Source organism: Cynocephalus volans, chromosome 2, assembly GCF_027409185.1.
Source record: "Cynocephalus volans isolate mCynVol1 chromosome 2, mCynVol1.pri, whole genome shotgun sequence".
Classification (NCBI taxonomy): Eukaryota; Metazoa; Chordata; class Mammalia; order Dermoptera; family Cynocephalidae; genus Cynocephalus; species Cynocephalus volans.
The window spans coordinates 13476797-13498818 of record NC_084461.1 but is presented as its reverse complement, the minus strand read 5'-3'; the positions used below and the strand labels follow the sequence as shown (position 1 = coordinate 13498818).

At 39.9% G+C, this 22022-nt stretch overlaps 1 protein-coding gene across 1 annotated transcript in view; it reads right to left on the bottom strand.

Annotated features, from left to right (window-relative positions):
* The window catches only part of TRIO (trio Rho guanine nucleotide exchange factor), a 335145-nt gene that overhangs the window by 206178 nt on the left and 106945 nt on the right, over window positions 1-22022 (bottom strand). Inside the window, exons 2-3 of the mRNA XM_063086904.1 lie at window positions 11768-11842; window positions 3756-3870 (exon numbers count right to left, since the gene is read on the bottom strand). Coding sequence (XP_062942974.1) covers window positions 3756-3870; window positions 11768-11842 — 190 coding nt within the window. The remainder of the gene's footprint in view (window positions 1-3755; window positions 3871-11767; window positions 11843-22022) is intronic.

Sequence of the window (22022 nt, the reverse complement as noted above, 5' to 3'; positions counted from 1 at the left end):
CAAGATAAATTCCCTTGCAGCCTGTCTTTCTCCTAACATGGGTTTACGCAGTATGCACAGAAACTACAAAGCCCCTCTACTTGAAAGGGGCTTAAAAAGAATCCTGAATAACTCCAGGCTTAACAACAGGAACAAGAGGGAGAACAACAAAACCGAAAGGTTCACTGAGCTTGCACAGTTTACAGGATTAACTATTCACCTTCCTCCCCCATCAAATTTTTACCGCCAGTGGCTTCCCAAGTAATGAAAACAGCACAGAACTAAGCTGGGAGTGCACAGCCTTTCTATCTCTCTGTTTTTACCAAATTAAAAAGCCAATCATCATTAGGAGAGCAGTGACTTGCAGACATTCCCAAACCTGGCTCCTACTTATGGGAATATAATGAGCATGCACAGGTGCCCACAGGAGAACTCCAACCCTGTCCGTGACCTGAGACACTGCTCTTTGGAAAAAGTGACTTATCAAGCAGTTACTTCTGCAGTTTTATGGAAGAGCCTAACATTATCTGTGGGATTAAAAAAAAATTTTTTTTTTTTTTTTTTACATAAAACTAAGGTCCCCTTCTCAATGCAGGTCTCTTAAAAAAAAGAAATTCTACTTTCTTAAGTTCCTAGATTAAGAAAGTACCTTTTTACAGGAGGGTTCATGAATGAATCAATTAAAATTCCTATTACTCCATTAGCAAAAACAGAGTAAGAGTGATTTATCCTTTTAGCTACTATGATCATTTTAAAGAAGGCAAGATGTTCTAGAACCTAATTAGGATAAAATATAGTTCAAGCAATAAGAACAATAACCACCCAGAGAAGTGGCAGGACTAATGTTATTTTTATTACCAATGTGAAGGAATTTCAGTGACACCTGCAAGAACTTCTGATGCTACACCATTAATGGAGAGTTTCACTGCAAAAGAGTCCTATGAATTCACCCTATTATTCCAACTGTATTTTTTAAAAGGGAAGTGGGGGTGGGGGGGGGGAAGGTGAGCCAATAATATTCAAACTACTCACAGCTGCTCAGGTCACATTTGTGTTCAACTGAGAGGGACACAGAATGTAGAGGGCGTGCGGAAGAAAACAAGCAGTATGATCTGCCTGTAGAAACACGTCAAAAGAAGAGTAATTGACAGAAAACAGAAGAGTGAATATGAAAGAAAGAAATCACTGTACTATTCCTGAGGCAGCTACTGTAAGTCAAGCACTGTGCTGGTTGTGCATAAATAATCTTACACCGTACTCACAATGATCCCAAGATGTACAGATTACCATCACAGAAAACCAAAAAAACCAATTAAGTAACCCACCCAGGTCACGATCAGTCTGATTCTGAGACCATGCTTTCCCGGATAGCACGCTTCTTCACATACGTGCACGTACATCCTGCCACTGGCTGAGGAACTTCCAGAGAGCTGCCTTCACATCTCAGAAGAATGTCAGGAGGAATGGACAGAAACCCCCAGGGTAAATATACAAATGTAAGCTGGGCAGAAATGCCTGTGTCTATACCACAACAGATCATCAGACTTACAAATTATATACAAGCAAATGCACAAGCTCCCCGAAGTTCACACACTATTAATTTGCTGATGGTGTTTATTAATCCTATTGTTTGGCTAAAACCAAAAAGTGCTGTTGCTGCTGCTGCTGCTAAGTACTCATGGGAGGCTGAGTCCTGCAGGACGACAGGTAGCCTGAAAGGACACATTTGGTTGCCACTTCTATTTGGACCACTCTGAAATCTTTCTCCATTAACACTTGGCAAATAGAACATTTGCACATTAATTCCTCTCTCTAACTTTCTCATTAACCAAAGAAAGACAGCAAAATGGCATTTCTTGTCAGTTGGGATTATAAATACAAAAGCGAACCTAGGCAATGAAATAAAGTGACTGTGTTCAGTGGTTGGAAGGTCATCCTATGTACATATTTATGAGCAAAATGATAAGGTTTGGAATTTGTTATAAAATACTCAAGAGGAAAAATTAGAGAAAAATATGACTGGCACAATTTGACAAACTGTTGAAGCTGGGTGATAGGTATGTGGATGTTTGTTCCACTGTTATTTCTACTCTTGTGTATGCTCACAATTTTCCGTGAAAAAAAAATTTTTTTAAAATACGTTACCCAGATGACTCAAAATATACTTGAATTGGTTTTTTGATATCAATAAAATAAAAAGTAATTTTTTATATTTACTATCAACATCAATGCAAAACCAGAAAGCAAGTTGTCAGACTTACATATAGTAATCCAATTATGTAAGTTTAAAAAAATCACCTTAATAAACACCAAATTCAACTTTAGTTTTTTATTAAATACATGACAAGTATCATTTTGGTCGGCAGGGATATTTTTACATTGTCCTCTGTATTTCTCTATTTCTTTTCCCATAACGGCACATAGTAAGTGGTAGCTATAAACTATATTGCTATTTATAAATGATAGTGAATAGTGAATAACTTCTAAAGCCCTTTCTAACTCTGATTTCAACACTTCAGCAGCCTAAAAAAATAGCAGAATAAAAGGACCATCTTATATTATTCGCTTCCATCACATGTTCCTTAAAGCTGCCATCTACTCCAGCCCGTATTTTTTGTTTTTTTTTTTTTAAGATGACTGGTAAGGGGATCTTAACCCTTGACTTGGTGTTGTCAGTACCACGCTCTCCCAAGTGAGCTAACCGGCCATCCCTATACAGGGATCTGAACCCGTGGCCTTGGTGTTATCAGCACCACACTCTCCCAAGTGAGCAACGGGCCGGCCCTTACTCTAGCCCATGTTATGGCCAAGTTTTCTTTCACTCGTTCTAGTTTAGTCTCTTAGGAAATGCCTCTTCACTCCACCATGGATGTCATGTATGCCCTCCTTTGGCAGGTGTCTTTCTGGAATGAAGACACCCAATGACTTTCCCTTTCCTCATGGAGAAGCACCCCTCCAACCCACGACACACACCCAAGCTCTTATTCCAGGCATGGCTACGTCCATCCTTGGATTATATCACAGCAGTATTCTATTTGCCAAAAAATAACTGGAAAAATTAATTGGAGAAATGAGTGTAGGGGAAAGATTTCCTACACGACAAATAAAACCTGAATAATACATTCCTAGAGCAGAAACAATGATTCTAAATTCTTCAAGTATAGATGCAGGACAATTCCTATTAACTCACTGCTCTTCACTTCCCCGACTCTCCGGAAAACTAAATATTGCTTGTTCTTGGTGTTCTTCAGCATCCACACTAAAAATTTCACTATCTCTTATGGAGTGTCAGATTCAATGGGCGTTCCCCAAATGACGAACAGTGTATTAGCTGATAAGAATTTCTTAATAACCCACTAACTTCATGCTACAAATCAATAGAATATTTTTAAGGAACTGAAACTCAGCATAAAGACAAGTATATTATCAAAAGCCGCACCCAATTTCAGACCATCCAGTCCACTGTGTCTTGGTATCAGAATTAGAATCATCACTGACAACTTTGCTTTATTTCTAACTCAGGTGCCACATCCTAAAATCCCAGCTAAGTGAGTATCTCAAATCCACTGTCAACACACAAAGCTACAAAACATCTACCTTCTTATCCCTGCACCCAGAAGTGTTATGGCCCCAAAATGGAAATGAGGGGAAAGATCTTGTTTTTATTTTTATACTACATTGCTTGGAATTCGGGCTACCATTTAGCTGTTTACTAAAGAGTACAGAGCCACATCTCTCGGAAGTGTGGAAGAAGTGACAAGCCACACAGAACTTACCTAGGAATACAGGCTAGATACGAAATGAGTCTCCTGAGATCCTCCTGTCGTATTCTGTCATGATTGCTGCGGGCCGGAAATGTTAAAATAGGACCTCCACGTTTATCTCTGCCACCTAAAAAACAAACATTGGGAACATACTTAGACGAAAATACGATAAGACAGGACTCTCTACGCACCATAATAAGTCCAAAGTCGTCACCCATTCAATCAGTCAAAATTAGATCTAAATCAACTGCACAGATGGTCAGGAAGGATCATGCGAAGGGCAAGAGTCCTCATCTCATCTGAGGGCAATCTTGCAGGCCACAAAGAACATAATGCAGATAGCCTTGTCTTTTCTTCCAGCATGACAGAAGAAACTCCACTCTTCAGTTTTATGTTTGGAGAGAGAAAAGAGTTTTCATGTGTATGTGTGCTTTGTTTACCTTAAGCACCCACCTCCCTCATGCCTTCCCTCCCTCCCTCTTTCTCCCCATCCAAACCCACATTCTCCCCTCCCCCGCACTCTAAGTGCTCTCTTTTCTACCAAACAAACTGGAAAGGGGGAAAAAAAAGAATGTTCTGCAAGCTGTGGGCTGATGTCTACTTTATATAATGTGGGATCAACGGCACCTGACCCTCAGTGACCAAATTCTGCCAATCTCCTACACAAAGCCACATGTACAAAAAAAGAGACACTGAAATACAAGAATTTTAAAGCAGAACTAAATTAGCTTAAAGACTTGAGAAAAATTGTAGCACATAGTAGAAGCATAAATCTCAGAATATTTGGCTTTGACAGACAGGCAGAGAGATTTCTCATTAATTCTAATGAAGTCAGTTTGGTATCTCTGAACACTTTTGGTGAAATTATCATATTTATTTTATTATTTCCATCATGGTCAGGAAATAGAGAAAGAAAATTCAGTCTTCTCAAGTGGATCCTTTCATTTAATTTACAACTCTGATCGTCTCTCTTCAGAAGATCTCAAAATCCACGTCACAATATGAAACGCTTAATTATTTTCTGTGCACTAAAAGTGGTCAACAGAGATTAAATTAAAAAGCAAGTAATCAAGCCAACAATAATAGTACTGATTCTTTCCTTTTAGGAAAGCCAAATATATATATATATATGCAGAAGATGATGCTGGTAATTTAAAAACATATTTCACCAATGAGATTTTTACAAGTTCCTAGAATGATTACAAACTCTTTGTAAACAGTAATGAAACAATCCTGATTGTGAATACTTAATCCACGTGTACAGTTCAGTCATGCAATCTAGAAAAGTCTTAAATTATTTATAAATTCTATAATTCAGATAATAAACGGGAACAACACTAAATCATACATGCCAATAGATCTAGATGTGGTATCACATGCTCTACAAATACCTTCTGCTGTGATTTTCACAATGACCCTGTGATGAGGTTTTATCATTCCAGCTTTACCATGAAGATACCAAGGCTCTAAGAGCTTAAACAAAGACAAAGGGATTTTGCAGCCTGTCACAGCTAGGTCCTTTGCCATGACAAGAATTTACACAATCTTTCAAACTAGTGGCTTTAATTATTATTAAAAGTAGAAAAAACGTCAGAAGGATAACTAAATAATGTGTTCCTTGGCCTTTTTTGGAGGTAAGATTTATTAATTAAAAGTACTATTAAAGGGCCGGCCCATGGCTCACTCGGGAGAGTGCGGTGTTGAGAACACCAAGGCCCCGGGTTCGGATCCCATATAGGGATGGCCGGTTGGCTCGCTGGCTGAGCGTGGTGCTGACAACACCAAGTCAAGGGTTAAGATCCCCTTACCGGTCATCTTTAAAAAAAAAAAAAAAAAAAAAAAAAAGTACTATTAAAAGTGAGAAGCAGTACTTGTTATAACAGCTAGGAGATCATCACCAAATAATCTAAAATACTACATATCATTTTTAAGGTAGTATCAATAACTTTAAATTTTTGGAAGACCTCTTAACCCCAGGATAAGACAGATACCAGTTTCAATATTTATCATTTCCCAACATCTTCCGTTTTTTTTTTTTTTTTACAAAAAAGAGTCAATCTCTTTGATCAAAAATATCATAGATCAACACGCACTATAGAAACTTGAGTTTTTAAAAATATAGTATGTGATATTTGGATTAAAACATTCCCTCCACTTTTGGTAAAGAGAAGACTAGTATATAACATTTTTTTCTGGGCCACCTTTCTAAATTTTTTTAATGTTTTTGAAATGTAACATCACGTTTGATTCCATAAGGACAATAAAAGCCCATGACCCATTTCAGACCTTCCTCCCTCTGGGGTCACCATATTTCATAATGCAAGCAAGGCATGCTCTACCACGGGTTTGGGTGCAAGAGGCAGAGTCCACAGTCTCCCAGCCAAAGAAAGCTGCATGGAAAGTCAGTAGGTGTGCACACTGCACAGGGCCACTCTGTTCAATCCAGACCTGAGAACTAAAGGCAACCGTGTGCAGGAGTTCTGACCACCTCTGCTGTACTTTTTCAACTTGCAACTCCAAAGACTTTCTCCGGGCTGGTGGCACTGATGAGGAGTCCCCTAAACCTTGCTAGCAAGTTCATCTACCAAACAGGTTATCATTCATGTCCCAAGAAAAGCTTATATGGACCTGAATCTGAATTTTAAGATGGTGGCAGGGGGAGGGATCTACTTTTCTTTTTCCCAGAATAGAGCTTCCAAAAACTCGCAAGGATAGTTTTACAAGAAAGAATTGCATTTTCTCTATTGAAAGAGTTAAAGAATCTTTTTTCACATGCTAACTGTTCTGCATCTTCCAAAAGATGCTGTGTCACAGTCAAGGACAGGCAGGTGCCAGACATGCTCTGCTGACCCCTCCAGGGAAATTTTTTTTTTTTTTTTTTTTTTAAAGAAATCTTAGAAAGGATTACAGGGCTGACAGGTTGCTCAGTTGGTTAGAGAGTGGTATGGATAACACCAAGGTCCAGGGTTCCATCCCGGTTACCACCTTTCCTCTCCCCCCCCCCCAAAGGATTAAATGTAGCATCAGTTCAAAGGAACATAGTCTCTGAACCTCAAGCACCTTAAAAATTAACTCTGCAGGTATCTATTTAAAATATATTCCCCAAGATTTAGGTTGGTTGCCAACCTCACAGGAGGTACCCAAATGAAAACAGCACCTGGATATGAAGCAGAAAAGTTACAAGTTCAAAAGTTGTTGTTCCTGTTCCTAAACTAATAAAAATAAAAGTGCTGCAGCTGAAAAAGCTTCATCTGCTAGGCACATTCCTATGTGTCTGAGGGTTGCCCCTCAGCCTTACAGTGGGGCAGGTGGGACAGACATCAGCTCCACCTCATACACAGGAAACTCAGTGCCTTAATTTCTACAGTGAAAAGAAAAGGGCAGGAAATGCATTTCCTGCACCTGACAATGCCACAGGATGCTTATGTGTGGGACCTCTATGTATCTGTAACCAAAGACCAACAACTCATTAAGGATACCTGGCCTATCCAAATGTGGCCTTGCTGGAAAAGCAAAAAGCAAAAAGCAAAAAAAAAAAAAAAAAAAAAAAAAAGGAAATGCTGTAATTTACACATTTTTTTATTTGCCTGTCTCCTTCACTGGAACATAATCTCCATGAGGACAGGCATGTTTGTTTCATTCACTGGTGTCAGTATATACTCTCGATGCCCAGAATGAGACTGGCACATAAAAGTACTCAATAAATATTTGCTGAATGAATTCTTCCATATTCCACACAACATTAACTAAAAATACCTACTACCAGGTATCAGTTAAAAACAGAAGTGCCTGATAACTACTCCTATAGAAACATAAAGTGCTAAATGAACTGAAGTTTATTTTAGTAATAGAAACAAGGCTGAAAAGGTCCTACATTATAGCTGTACCTGTCTGTGTGACACTTATTTCCTTAAACTCAGGGACCTCATTTCTCTCTTCTTAAAAGTACAACTCCAGGGGACTTGGTCTCTTGAGCAACTTGCCCAGGATGACCACAGAAGCAGCTAAATCCAGTCACCCTTTTTCTTTAAACAAATTAAGAACTCACCTTTCACCCAGTTAGAATGAACTTGCAAGAAAGGCACACTTGCTTTGAGGAGTAAAGTATAAATTTCAATGAACCAACTGTATATTTTATCCTGTGGCCTCCGTTTTGATTTCTGGGTTAGAACACTATTGAAAACTATTCTTTATGCCCCCTGAGAAAGAGTCTAACTTACAACGACCATGAAAAGCAGGCTGTACAAAGGAAAGCTCTGAAAGGACAAAGCTTGTAAAAGAAATTACAGCTGATGCCTATTAAGTGTGTTATTAAATAATAAAACTCTGTTAGAAGGATGTCCGCTGTGCCCCTGCTTTAAGAGCAACCAAGGCAAACACCTCGCCAGCCCCAGCACCTTCCCACGCTCACCTCTCCTTGCCTGGTCCTGAGAACCAGTAACTGGCTCTCAGAATACTTCTAACGAGGACTCTAAGAAGACTCCATAGCCTGCTTGGAAGACTCCGGCTGTCCCTGCCTTCTCAGTCTCTGCTGCCTCAAGCTGCTCTAGATGCTAACAAGAACATGCAAGATGGATGGGGGGGCCCCTTCCCTTCCCAGGAAGTGCAGCACTCTGCAAAGCAGGAACACGAAGAACGAAGAAAGGCCACTGGTCACAAAACTACGAGGCACCAAATCCCACATTCCTGTCAATATCCCCTGTGAATAAGTGTGAATATTAACCTTACCCTTAAAAAAGCTATCCTAAAAAAGTAAAGCAAATGTCCATCGATAGGCAACTGCCTGCATTAACTATGGTATATACACATAACAGAGTATTCTCTTTCCTTTTGGATAGTAAAATGTTCCACCATAAAAAGTTTTTTAAAAAAGAAAATGCTTTTAATTGTGGTGGTTGTAAATTCTTTTAAGGCCCAAACCCTAGCAGCATAGGAGTGACATGTAGTAGCTGACGTTATATATAAGATGCCATTATATATAATCTATATTAAATATAAACTACAGGACACCTCTATTACTGACTCCGTTTATAGTCTGTTTGAACCACTATAACAAAATACCACAGGCTGGGTAACTTATAAAAAACAAAAATTTATTTTCTCAGTCTGGAGGCTGGCAAGTTGAAGATGAAGATGCCAGCAGTTTGGCTGTCCGGCGAGGACTGTAACTTCCAGGGGATGGGAGGAATGCTGTGTCCTCCCATACCTGAAGGCCTAGCATATAGCACCTGTATAAGGGCCTTAATCCCATCCATGAGAGAGGAGCCCTCATGGCCTCATGACCTCTTAAATGCCATCATGTTGGCAATACCTCAATGTTGGAGGGGATACATTCAAACCATAACACCCTCCCTTCTGACTTCAAATGTGAAATGAGATTTGCCATTTAACTTCATTTAATTCATCCTAAATGGAAATAGTAGTACACTGCTATTTTACTTAAATACAATGAGAACTACTTGTTAGAATACCTAAAGATGAGACTAAGAATCGGAAATATTCAAATTCGAGAAATCCTCACTGGTCTTTTAGAGATTTTGACCTAAAAAGTATCTCCTAGAATCACTGATCTTTTGGCCTGCTTTTACAAAGCCCTTGCTATTCTACTTAGATTTAATTGATAAAAGCCATTCTCATGGAGACCTTTTACAAAGGTACCATAATATTGCCTAATGTTTTTTAAAATGGGGTCAGAGCAGAAAGTAGATTAATGGTTGCCAGGGCTGGGGGTAGAGGGAATGGGTATGGGGTTCCTTGGGTGATGATGGAAATGTTCTGGAATTAGACAGTGGTGATGGTTGCACAACCTTGTGAATACTTTAAAATCTACAGAATCATACACTTTAAAAAGGTGGACTTTACGGGATATGAATCAAGAAAAAATGGGGTCAGAAGTAAAAATAATTTTTGAAAATTTACTCATTCTTTGTAACTTTTCAAAAAGAAATACTGACCACAACCCAATCGGCAATGAATTCATGCTTATACATTACACAGCTCGCTAATTCTGGTCATAAACTAGGAAATACTATAAAAATGTGGTGGCATCTACTAACTTTATTTTGCTAACACTGCTGGTGGAAGTCCTATCATCACCAATACTTAAAACAGTTCTGTATTAATATGTTGCGATTGTAAAACCTCCCTCCCCACCAAAGACATCCAACTTTAACCCTGCAGAATTTAAGGTTTTATTAAAGACTTATTACAAACTCTGGAAGACTGATTTTATTTCTTTAGTTAAAAGGTAAAGAGTTTTAGTTTTAACAGTAAGTTAAATTACAATGCCATGTGATAATATACTCCATATGACAGTACTTCAAAAAGTTCATGGAAAAATAGAATTGAAAGATAACACAAATCTTTCCATGAACTGTTTGTGCTACCCTCACATTAACTGCCTACTAAAAAAATGAATACAAATAAAAACCATTAACCTTAACCTTCCCCCCTTTCTTTACGTCTATCTCCATGTGCTTAATAAAAGAAGAAAATGGACCGACAACAGGTCTAGAAACCCAAGTGGGGCCGGAAGGAGCAGGTGCTCTCATCACAGATCCAGATTTGAAAAATAAAATAAAAAACCTGATAAACATGTGGAATATGCTTTCTTTAAGCCTTCTTTACTAATGCCCCTAACATTTATAAGTGGAATCTTTTAATTATATTAACTTTAAAATATATCTGTAAACTACAAAATCAGTTCACAGAGCTGCCATGAGTCCTTATTATACCATCTGTCACTAAATGATTAGAAAAGAGCAAATAAATGCCACTTTTAAAGCTCAGTGTATTACATGCCAGGCATTTATTTATTTATTTATTTATTACCAAGTATTACCAACAATTTAAAGCACTATCTTCTTTTCATGAACTTTTCATACTCTTCTATTAAACTTCCAAATCAACTGTGAATTAGATTTACTTCTGCAAAATCACCAAACAGTATTTACTAGGGGCCAAGCAATACTGCTGGACGTGAAGGAAAGCAAGACAACCAAAAATACCACAAGAAGCTGTGTCCTAAACACATACCAGTACCACAGCCCAAACGACACACAAAACATGTAAAAGCAGCTAGTAGTGTTATAAATTAAAAATGAAACGTGTTCAAGAGGATACTTGGGGTCAGTACAGTGGGCCTGTTTAGGACAGATGAACATTATCAAGGGAAACACATCCAGGAAGACTACCCAAAAGCAGGCAACAATCCACAGATTTTTTTCCTGCTAAAAGAGAGCAGAAAAAAAAATTGCAAACCTTTGTTTTATAACAAGTGAACTGATGCCCCAAAGGTATAACACCCAATGACTATTCTGTTCATGTCGGAAGGAGAACCGAAGGAGACGGCCACAAAAAGGGCTAAACCTCACTGTCTATGTGCAGAGGAGCAGGCAGTTAAGTGCCCCAAAGCGTAGGGGTTAGGGGTAGGTGCCCAGAGTTGGTCACCACACTGCAGGAGGGCTGGGGCTCCAAAGACCGTGTTCTACAGGGAAGTAGAGGACTCAGATGGTAGAGATCACGGGACTTTATGGTTATTGACACGGGTTCTAGTAACTCCAGGAACAGACAGCCATGAGGGAGGAGATCTCAAGGAGAAGTGGGCTTCCTCACTGTCCAAAAGAGGAAATAACAGCGAGCTTCAGAGTACAAGAAACAGAGATAAGAAATTAAGGACACATCTACATACGGTAACATTCCCACCACTTTTGCTGAAATGATAGACTTTAAAAAATCAGTTGTTTTACTTAACTGATTGGGGCAAAACAGCCAAATGTTTGCTGAATGACAGACACAAGCATATTTTGATCACCAATGCTACCTGAATTGTGACACGCCTTCCAGCTGGAAAACAATGCTTTAGGTACTACTCTTCTCAGGAAAATGCTATAAATAGAGCTGTTAAAAATCCACTGAAATGCCAATGTTTTTATACATGGTGGCAAGTGAGCTAGCTTCATGGGTCAAACTCTGATACTGTGTTAGAGCAGGTGGATAAAGCAGATTAGAAAGTTAGACTTTACCTGAAAGGTATGCAACTTTTTCCTTCAAAATTGGCAAAACATCCATAGCTTTCATTTCATCGTTTTTTCGAAACCCTGAAATACACAAGGAGAAAATAAAATTACTGGGGACTGCAAAATGGTGCAGCCTCTATGGAAAATGGTATGGAGGTTCCTTAAACAATTGCAAATAGATCTACCATACGACCCAGCCATCCCACTGTTGGGAATATACCCAGAGGAATGGAAATCATCAAGTCGAAGGTATACCTGTTCCCCAATGTTCATCGCAGCACTCTTTACAATAGCCAAGAGTTGGAACCAGCCCAAATGCCCATCATCAGATGAGTGGATACGGAAAATGTGGTACATCTACACAATGGAATACTACTCAGCTATAAAAACGAATGAAATACTGCCATTTGCAACAACATGGATGGACCTTGAGAGAATTATATTAAGTGAAACAAGTCAGGCACAGAAAGAGAAATACCACATGTTCTCACTTATTGGTGGGAGCTAAAAATTAATATATAAATTCACACACACACATACACACACAAACCGGGGGGGGGGGAAGAAGATATAACAACCACAATTATTTGAAGTTGATACAACAAACAAACAGAAAGGACATGGTTGGGGGGGATGGGGGGAGGGAGAAGGGAGGGAGGTTTTGGTGATGGGGAGCATTAATCAGCTACAATGTATATCGACAAAATAAAATTAAAAAAAAAAAAAAAAAAAAAAAAAAAGAAAATAAAATTACTGGGTTGCTTGAGTGACGTGCAATTTCTTAACTATTCCATCCAGTGCCAACACAGCTTTCTCCCCACCCATTAAATCAACTCAAGAAGCATCATCAAATAAAAACATTTAAATTCTATGAAGAACAGTCTCTGATCCCAGAACTATCTTCTAGTTTAATGTTGAGAAATGATGTGCACAGAGACCCAGAGGCTAGTAGCCCCAAAGGGCTCTCAGCCATTTCTAGCAATAAAGATTTGGACCCAAAAAGATAGCACATGGATTCAGTCCAGATCATTTACCAAATCTTCATTTTAATCTTGTAGATTAATTTAGACACTGGCAAAGAAAAACGCAACCCTGCTCTTTAAAGACTGCTATTTGTGGCACACTAAAACCTCTAGGGGGGGCTCAATGCTTCTTTCTATCAGACTTGAGTCTGGTTAAAAATAAACAGTGGTGGGGAGGAGGGAAGGGATTATAAATAGCCAGGACTGTCCAAGGCTCTCTCAGGGCTCTCTCCTTCCAGGCTTTCTGTGTCATGCCTCCTGGAGGAACATCAATGGCTTATATGGGAAGGTGGCCTGGTGCCACGCCAGCTTTGGAAGTGGCCAAGGTCCTTCTTCTCACTAAAAATCAACTTTCCTTCTGCCCCCCAACATCTTAGAAGGCAAAGTGGGAATAATGTGGAAAAGAAGCATGCAGCACGCCATTCAGACCAAGCCAGCATCCATCTAAGCAAAAGGAGCTCCTGCAGCCCAAACGTGTCCAGACCAGTTCACCAGGACGAATGCCCACAAGGGAATTTGTGGTCAAAATGTTCATAAACATAATAATGCTTCAAGATTATCTCTCTTGGAGGTCTCTAACAGGTAATCTAGGTTCACGGACGCTCATCAAAACTAATAACTATCATTATTAACAAAAGAATCTCTAGAAAAAATAAAACTTTCCCATACTCATTTTTCTGTTTGTTTCTGCCAAAATGGTACAAATAAAGCATCTAAAATGTTAGCTTGGTGACACAAACAATGCAAGATGTAGACTTGGAATTTGAAAGTAAGGAAAGTACCAAAAGTAGATAAATGAACGTTCCACTTCTGGTGTGCCTGAGTACCTCCTATTGGACCAGCCCTGCCACCGATAACAGCTATAAGAAAATGACTCTCTCAAGGCACTGGAGAGTGACCAAAAGGAAGAAAATACACTTGTAAAAGGGAATGATATAGGGTACACTTCATTTTATTAGGGCTGTTGGCCTGAGGGCTGTGCCCAGTCTAAGCCAGGTGGGAGCTGTTAAACAAGAACCAGGACAGGGCTCAGGGTTACCTCAGCAGCTGAGACAAAAAAGAGAAATCTTAAAAAGGAGAAAGGGAGGTTCAAATTGTGTATCAAATTGTGGCCCAAATCTCCAGCTGTCTGCTGAGCCTCACATGCGCAGGGCAAGCTCCAAGCAGCCCTGCTGAAGATTAATAATCCGAACTGAGATTCGAGTTGCTACCCACTGCAGAAGAGAAAGAGTTTGTAGTATAGGTCCAGTCAGGTAAGTTGCCTGCTAAAGCAATCAAACAAAAAAATCAACACCTTCAGGAGGAACATAACAATACAGTTTCCACATAATTCATAGAAGCAAAGGCATAAATTCATGGTGTAATTTGATTTTTTAAAGTAAATCTCCCCTGTCCATAGAATACTTATAAACATACAAAAGCCCAGTTTAATGGGATTTAACTATGACCCTGACAATCTCCACAGACTTTTATTGAGGACTCTGAAGTCCTGTAGAGGCTGAGTGACACGACCTAGGCAGTTACACGTGGGCTGTGAGCTCGGGCCACCAGGTCACCAGGCCAATGCACATGCTTTGTGCTGGCAACCCCCCAAGTTTTTAAAACAGCAGTTATTTATAAAAGGCAAAACTTCTGAGCCAAGAGTTCTGCAATTTCATCCTCAGGTTCCTTCGAAACTCTTCAATGGATGCAATTTAGTCTTAGCAGTTCACTGCCAGTCACTGTAATTATTGACCATGTCTACAAAGACTGATTCCATCTGGATTCCAACTGAGGTGGACATAGGTGGCATTACGGCAAATGCAGAGGAATAAGGCCCAACAGTGGCCCTCAAAGAGACATGTTTCTAAACACCTATAAAACAGGGCAGATTATGAAAAGCTTCATAAGCAGCATGAAGTGCTATGGGACCCAGGCAAACAAGGAGCAGAAAGATCACGTGACAGGAATAGTAGGAAGGATTAAGCTATAGCCGTAGATCCCAATCTATAGGTATTTGAAGAGTTTCCCCTTCTATTGCTCAGATTAGAAAACACATGCTTCCTACCATTCCTACAAGCCCATGCCTACACGTGTCCTGGCCAGGACATACCAGAGCCCTCAGAGACGTGCCACCACCAACTGCAGTCCTGAGTCCTATACTACAGAAACATAGCCCCGCTTAGAAGTCACACAGTCTTCACCAAGAATGCCTTACTGATACTCCAATAAAGGACTGTGTGACTTGAGTCACCATTCCTGACAATTACTGTTGACTTTCTGCATCACACCTATTTACATATACCCATGATGTAATGAGTGACAGAAGTCTGAGCTTCCATATTCCAGGAGACCCCAAAGGAAGAATATCACATTGATTTGGAATTGGGGTGCAGAAAACAAAATTTAACAATGAAAATCTCAATTTCCTATGCCCCACTATAAGCTGCAGACTCACTCACATGTGACCTTATCTTTAGTTTCTTAGAGTTGTAGCTACTTCAGCCTATCAGTCCCTCAATTCCCCTCTTCCACCCCCACCAAATTAAGATGCACAGACTTTCTAGAAGAGGAAAGGCACATAAATCCATAACAAATAGGTGTGGAAAGGTGTTACATGAACATGTCCAAACATAGAATAAAATATAAATTCTAATCAGTTTCACTATGATATCTCTATTGAATATCACAGAAAGAGATGTTGATTTTATTTAAATTGTCAGTTAAAGCTTCTGAAACAGAATAAGGAGCAGAAATATAAAACTAACCCCACAAAGAAATTGAGTATGTGGCTATTATGTGATCACCTAAGTATTATTTTTAATCTCATTTCCATTTTTAAAAAACACACCCAATAATCAAAAGACTCAGGAAGCAGGTATAAATACTAAAACTAGATTAAATATATCATGTAACTTTCAATAAAAAGCAGGAAGAACCCAACCATGAGAGTTCCTCAGATCAAAAAGACAAGTTCTATTCCATGCCCTAAAGAGCTCTATTTATGAAAACAGAATGTGTGACTATAAAAAAATCTTTAAAAAATATTCATAATAAATGGACTCTGTGCTGTTCCAGTGACTCTAGATTACACAGCAGATAGGACTCAACTCTTAATGCTTTTCTTTATTTGTGCATTAAAAGATCTAGCTGTGACTCCCAAACATACTGGAACAACAGCATTGAGCACTGACCTGCATTCAATGACTGTCACCTGGAAGCACACACTCCTCCCCTGCTCACAGAGAAGCTAAGGAGCGGCCAATGTCATCTTAGAGAGATGCTTCTGAGATCCCAACCCTCATCTCTGCCACAGGCCAAGAGTTGGCAAGTGCCACCAAGAGGGTTTGCCAATGCCATTAATAGGTGGAAGGGGGTGCTCCAAAGAGAATTTTGTTAAAATTAGAAGATGAAGAAAAGGGTAGAAACGGGAAGAGCAACCTGAAAGGAGATAACTGACACGGAAGTGAAAGGCCTACGTCAGGGGACATACAGTTGTACCTATTTTCTGAATTAAATTTTTAAATTATATAGAGCCCATGCTAAAGTATGCAGAAAGATAGACTGGACTCTTGTTATAATTTAAAGTATATTTTGCTACCTGAGACGAAGAAGCCAGTATGGATTTCAATGACACGCTAGCTTCAGGGGACAGTAAGCAGAACAGGATGGAGTCAGTCAAGGCTTTTCTGTAGGTGCAGAACATGCTTCCCAGGAGAGTCCTAAAAGGTAGACAACAACTACTCTTTTGAACCATGTCTACAGTGAATATGTTCAGAATCCTCACATGATGTCTGCCATTACTCAAGATCTTTACACTAATGTTTGTTGAATGCTACTGAGGAAAAAGGACTTGGGTTAAAAATCAGATTTTAAAGTTATTGACTAAATGTAAATGTATAGATAGTACCTGATAATTTTCTTTCCAGTTTCAACACACAAAAAAACTGCCTTTCCCTAAAACAATTTGAATATTTAGAGGTTTTGAATATACTCATTTTAAAACATCTAAGCCCCAAGGTTCAGCATGATATGATTTGCCAAAACTGATTTGGTTATCACCTTTTAAATTGTTATTTGGCAATCTGAGGATAAATGTTAAAACCATACTCCCAAATCACTCCTTTTTCTTAGAATGATAAGTACTGTGTTGCTATTCAAGCAGACTGTGTATCTCTCTCTCTCTACATCAGCCAATTTGCTGTCCCAGATGCCTAGGGCAGGGCCAGGCACAGAGTGCTCAATAAAGGTGGGATGGCTAAGGGAAGGGAGAGAGGGAGAGAGGGAGAGAGCGGGGGAGGGGGGAGGAGGTGAGGAGAGAAAGGGAGGAGGAGGGAAGGAGGGAAGGAGAGAGGGAGGTGGGAGGAGGGAGGGAGGCAGGGAGGGGTGAATGACTGAATAAATGAACCAACAAATGAACATACTTCTCAAGCTTCTTGCCACTGAACCCCTACTCAAGCACCCCAATACTCCTTAGCACTATTTTGGTTTGTGAAATATAAGCTCTGTGTAGTTTAGCCTTCAATCACAGTATAATTTATAAGAAGAAAAATTAATCTCTCTGCCCTAAGAGAAAATATTCCATAAGTAATATTTCAACAATGAAAAATCTTTTAGTTGACTCAATGGTCTGGAACTTCAACTATCTAAAATCCCACTGGCCAAATCAATTACTCATTTTTCATCCTGAGATCCTGCAAGGAGATGCTGCATTGCTATTGTTGAAAAATACCTTACTGTGCTAGTCACTGATGAGCAGATTGCTCTCGCACTTGGTCACTTCCATGGTATTAAATTAAAAAAAAAAAAAAAAAAACCAAATGGAAAAGGAATAACCCCCACCCCACCCCCCCACACAAACATTTTCCAATTTAAACAGAAAAAAAGCACCATGGAAATATGTTCACGATGAGCAAAAGCTTTTATGCAGCACGTTTCCCCAATTTATAAGTGACAAAAAAAAAAAAAAAAAAAGATGAAATGAATCAAGGTTAATTTTTTTATCCTATTATTTTCCCCAGGACTACTAGCAGATACTAGCATTTTGAAATTTTACCTAACACTCTCGTTAAGCTATTCAAATTGTTATATTTTTAAGAAAAAACCATGTTAGAAAAAAGCAGAGTTGCTTCCTGACCATTAGAGCTGCTGAGCAGAACGAGGGCCCTGTCCTGGACTGCCTGCCCACCCTCCTTAACACAGCCAGCCCATGAGGCAGACTGCTCCTCACCACTGTCAGAGGCCTCGTGTGCCTGTCACTATCCCACTTTAGTATTTACTAGATGGGAACATCGGCTGGTAGGAGACTGAAAAAAATCATCCTATACTTAGAGAAACACAGGTTGTAGCAGTAACGGAAATGTATTAATAAATAAGGCAGTATTTTGAAACAAGAAAAAGAATATTAAATAGTAAGCTGGAGCTTTCTATTAGTAGCGAGTCTTGGTGGTAATTACCAAATTTTACTCATTAGGTAATTTAGGGGAAACTTCGTGCCTGCATCATCCCTGAACACAAAGAGCTGGTGATAACGCTTTGCGTCAGCTTGGCGGCACCGCCTCCTCCCAGGCGCATGCGCAGAGGGAGGTGACGTCACCCTCTCCGGGCAGGCCACCCCACTGCAGAGCCTGAAGGGTCACGCGCAGAGCGCAGGGCACAGGGGGCTTCGCACTGTTAGCGCTGAAGGGATTACATGTTCAGGCATCTAGACTAGGGATGCGTAGCAAGGAAGCATTTAACTAGCCTGCGTCCTCTATGAACATGTTTAAAGAAGGAAAGATATCAGGTTGTAAGTCATAGGGTATAATCGTTATTTTTACTAATATATAAAAAAATGAAAACATATAATGCAATGCTTATATTTTACATAAATATATAACCAAATTCCACATTTACAAAATGCATATGCAATAAATAAAATACAACAAGAATATGAACATGTTCACAGATAAGACTACACAAAATATGAATGGGGTTTCATAGTGTGACATTATAATTTTACTTACAACCTCTATGGTAATAATGACTGTCAGACTGGTTAATTTATCCTTTCAGATAATTTTAGAAGCAATAACCTGTAAAATAAACTTAAAATATCTCCGGCTTTTTATGTCTTATCCACAAAATGGAAAGGACAAGTTAAAATAACCGAAAAGACCACAACAAAAAAAAGTTAAAACTATTTCATATATTTTAATGTAAATGAAAGAATCTATAGAATTTTTAAGGTCTGATGTTTTAATCATGAATTAACTGAGCACCAGAAGATAATTTAAAAGCATAACTTAAAAGACCAACAGAAGGGAATATTTTAATAGCCATAAAAAAGCAGTACTATTACAAAAGGGGATTCTACCTTCTTACAATCTCATAAATCCAAAAAGAACCACCTCTGCCCAGATGTGCCATTCATCTTTGCATCCCCAGGCACCAGCACAGAGCTACTCACAGAGAAAATTAATCCTCGTGTCTGCCTAATGCCAGAACAAAGAACGCATACATGTTTGTCTGTGCATGTCCCTGTAAAGCCTGTGAGGGGATGCCTTTGGACAAAGATCCCCAAGGCAGTATTATGGTCACCCCACCCAAATCCATATATGTTTATTACATATATCCATACACACAATACATGCATGCACACATATGGTGCACGTTCCATGATGCTGACCTACTCCAAAGATTTGCTTTACCTAAGAAGCCTCTCAGGAAAGCTGTATAGAAACTTAGTTTGTGGGCTGGCTGGTTAGCTCAATTGGTTAGAGAGGATGCTGTAACACCAAGGTCGAGGGTTCGGATCCCCAAACTGGCCAGCCTCCAAAAGGTGAAAAAAAGAAAAAAGAAATTTAGTTTGTATCAAAGGAACCAGAGTGATACAACTGATACAATTGGATCATTGTAGCAAATGATTTGATATATATCAAATCAACTAAGGTGGACTGGTAAAAGAAACTGTTGAATCACATCAAACATCTCACATTTCAGCACCCTTGCTCTGTCAAATTAAAAAAAAAAACTCAATGTACAAATACATTTTTAATGCAGATCAAAATTACATCCTATAAAATGTTTTGTAAAATAAAGCTATAATTCTACTCCTTTTATCTTTTCGATTATTACATAAGAAATGGGGGGGGGAGACTGAGGCTTTCAACTGTAGAGAAGTGGTATAAACTAGTGACATAAAAACTTCTCTCAGTGTACACAGATTAACCCCACATGGGAGAGGGGGTAGCTTGTACATAAAGTGCACCAGTCCATTTGGGAAAGCAACACACGTGAGCGGTCAGTTCTGTGGTACAGACACTTGGCGTGGAAAACTGGGGCCAGAGGGATGAGAAGGGGGGGACGTCCCATCAGATAAAGGATCTGTGCTAAGTGTGGAAGAAACAGATAGTCATGAGTGGGCAAAATGAATGGGCAAATTGAGAAGAGAGAGCACTGTAAGGCAGAGCAAAGAGCATAAGCAGAAGCAGAGAAGTGAAAACACGAAAGACTCATGGGAGACAACAAAGATAAGGTATGGGTGTGGGGTTATTAGAGGGGGTCTTGACTGACAGGCAGGAAACTGCCCGTCGCTGGAACAAAGAAGCATCATACGGAAGAGGGCACCTGCATGCCTATGGGATAGCAACCTACACCTGACTGTCTAACCCTGAACTCATCCTCATCTCCCCGAACCTGTCCCCCCCCTCGCACAGTACCCAGCCCCATAAACATCCACCCCCACAAACCACCTGCCCACACTGGGAACCAGCCTTCCTCCTACCCTCCCATCCTCTCTGGCACTCCCCACTTCCATGAAACAGAGTCTCCTATGGACTCCATGGTTCAGCTGAAGATCCCTGTCTCTCTGACCCCATTAGCCAGCACCTCCTTCATGTGGGCTATTCCAGCACTCTCCTAATCAACGTTCATGATTCCCTCTAATCCATTCTGCCACTCTCCCCAGAATCACTTTTCTAAAACAAACACCTCATCATTTTACTCCCCTTCTATTCTTCAATGGTTTCTTGCTGTCCTTAAATGAGGTCCAAATGCCCTGACACACACAAAGTCCTTCCTGATGTGAATGTTAACCTCTGTGGCCTCACTAGTTCACCAGTAACTACCCTCTCCCCAGGCTCACTCCAGGTAGCACACCCCCATTCACCACTGAACTTCTACACACTGCTCCCCCACCTGCCTAAAACACTCCCTCCCATCCCCTGCTCCAACACACACACCTCCCCTGAGTCCCCACTGCTGAACCAGATAGCCCCATTCTGTACTCCCACAGCACCCCAAATCCTTATCACACTGCACCATAATTACCTAAATCCTTGTCAGTGTCTCCACCAGCAGGTGACCTACTTGAGGGAAGGGGCTGTACTGTGTCCTACTGTGTGGTTCCAATCGGTGCCTATCAGAGTGCCATGGCACAAAGTAAGAACTTAATACCCAGCCGGTTAAACCTCGAGCTACAAAGTGCTGCAAGCAGGTGGCAATTTTAAGTGGCAGTCTATAATTTGGAGTTCTGAGCAGAGGATGCATCTAGTCACAGAGAGTTAGCAACAACTTGGAAGTATTCAACTAGCTTTACAAACTCCTTTGAGCAGCTAAAGTGACTGCATTCATTTTGCCTAGTATATCTGGTGACTAACTAATATATACAATTACTTTTACATATTCTCAGTCTATATTTTAAAGTAGAAAAAGGTTTTACTTTGAGATGTTTACAATGTAACTGAAAAGTTATCATCTGCCCCAAACACCCAAAGCAAAGACACTCCCCCCAAAAAACCCCCCAAAACAACCTTCTTTGATGGAAAGAGCAGACTGTGCTTTGGAAGAAGAGCATTGGGAGGCCTTTTATTCTTGCACCTTAACAATCAAAGGGCATGCAAGACTTCAGGAAAGTGGTCTCTAAATAGGAAAAATATAGGCCTCACAGCCCTGCCTCCATGCAGTCAGCAGTATTTCCACCCAAGTATTTAAGATTACATCGTAGTGTTTTAATTGTGATTTTTGTAAACAGGTTGGGCACGAAGGAATCGTTGGACCAAGTCAACTCCATACAATCAGAAGTGAACATCCTTCCCTCTTTTGTATGTCAGTTCATACTGGTATCTCAAGACCCTCAGTACCAGAAGACCAAGTGCAACTTGAGGCAGCCTACTGAATACCCATATGACTATGTTTTCTGCCACATCAGTGGAACACAAGTTAAGCCTCTATGAGTACAACATACCACAAGCAGTAACATCCCAGAATATCTGCACTAC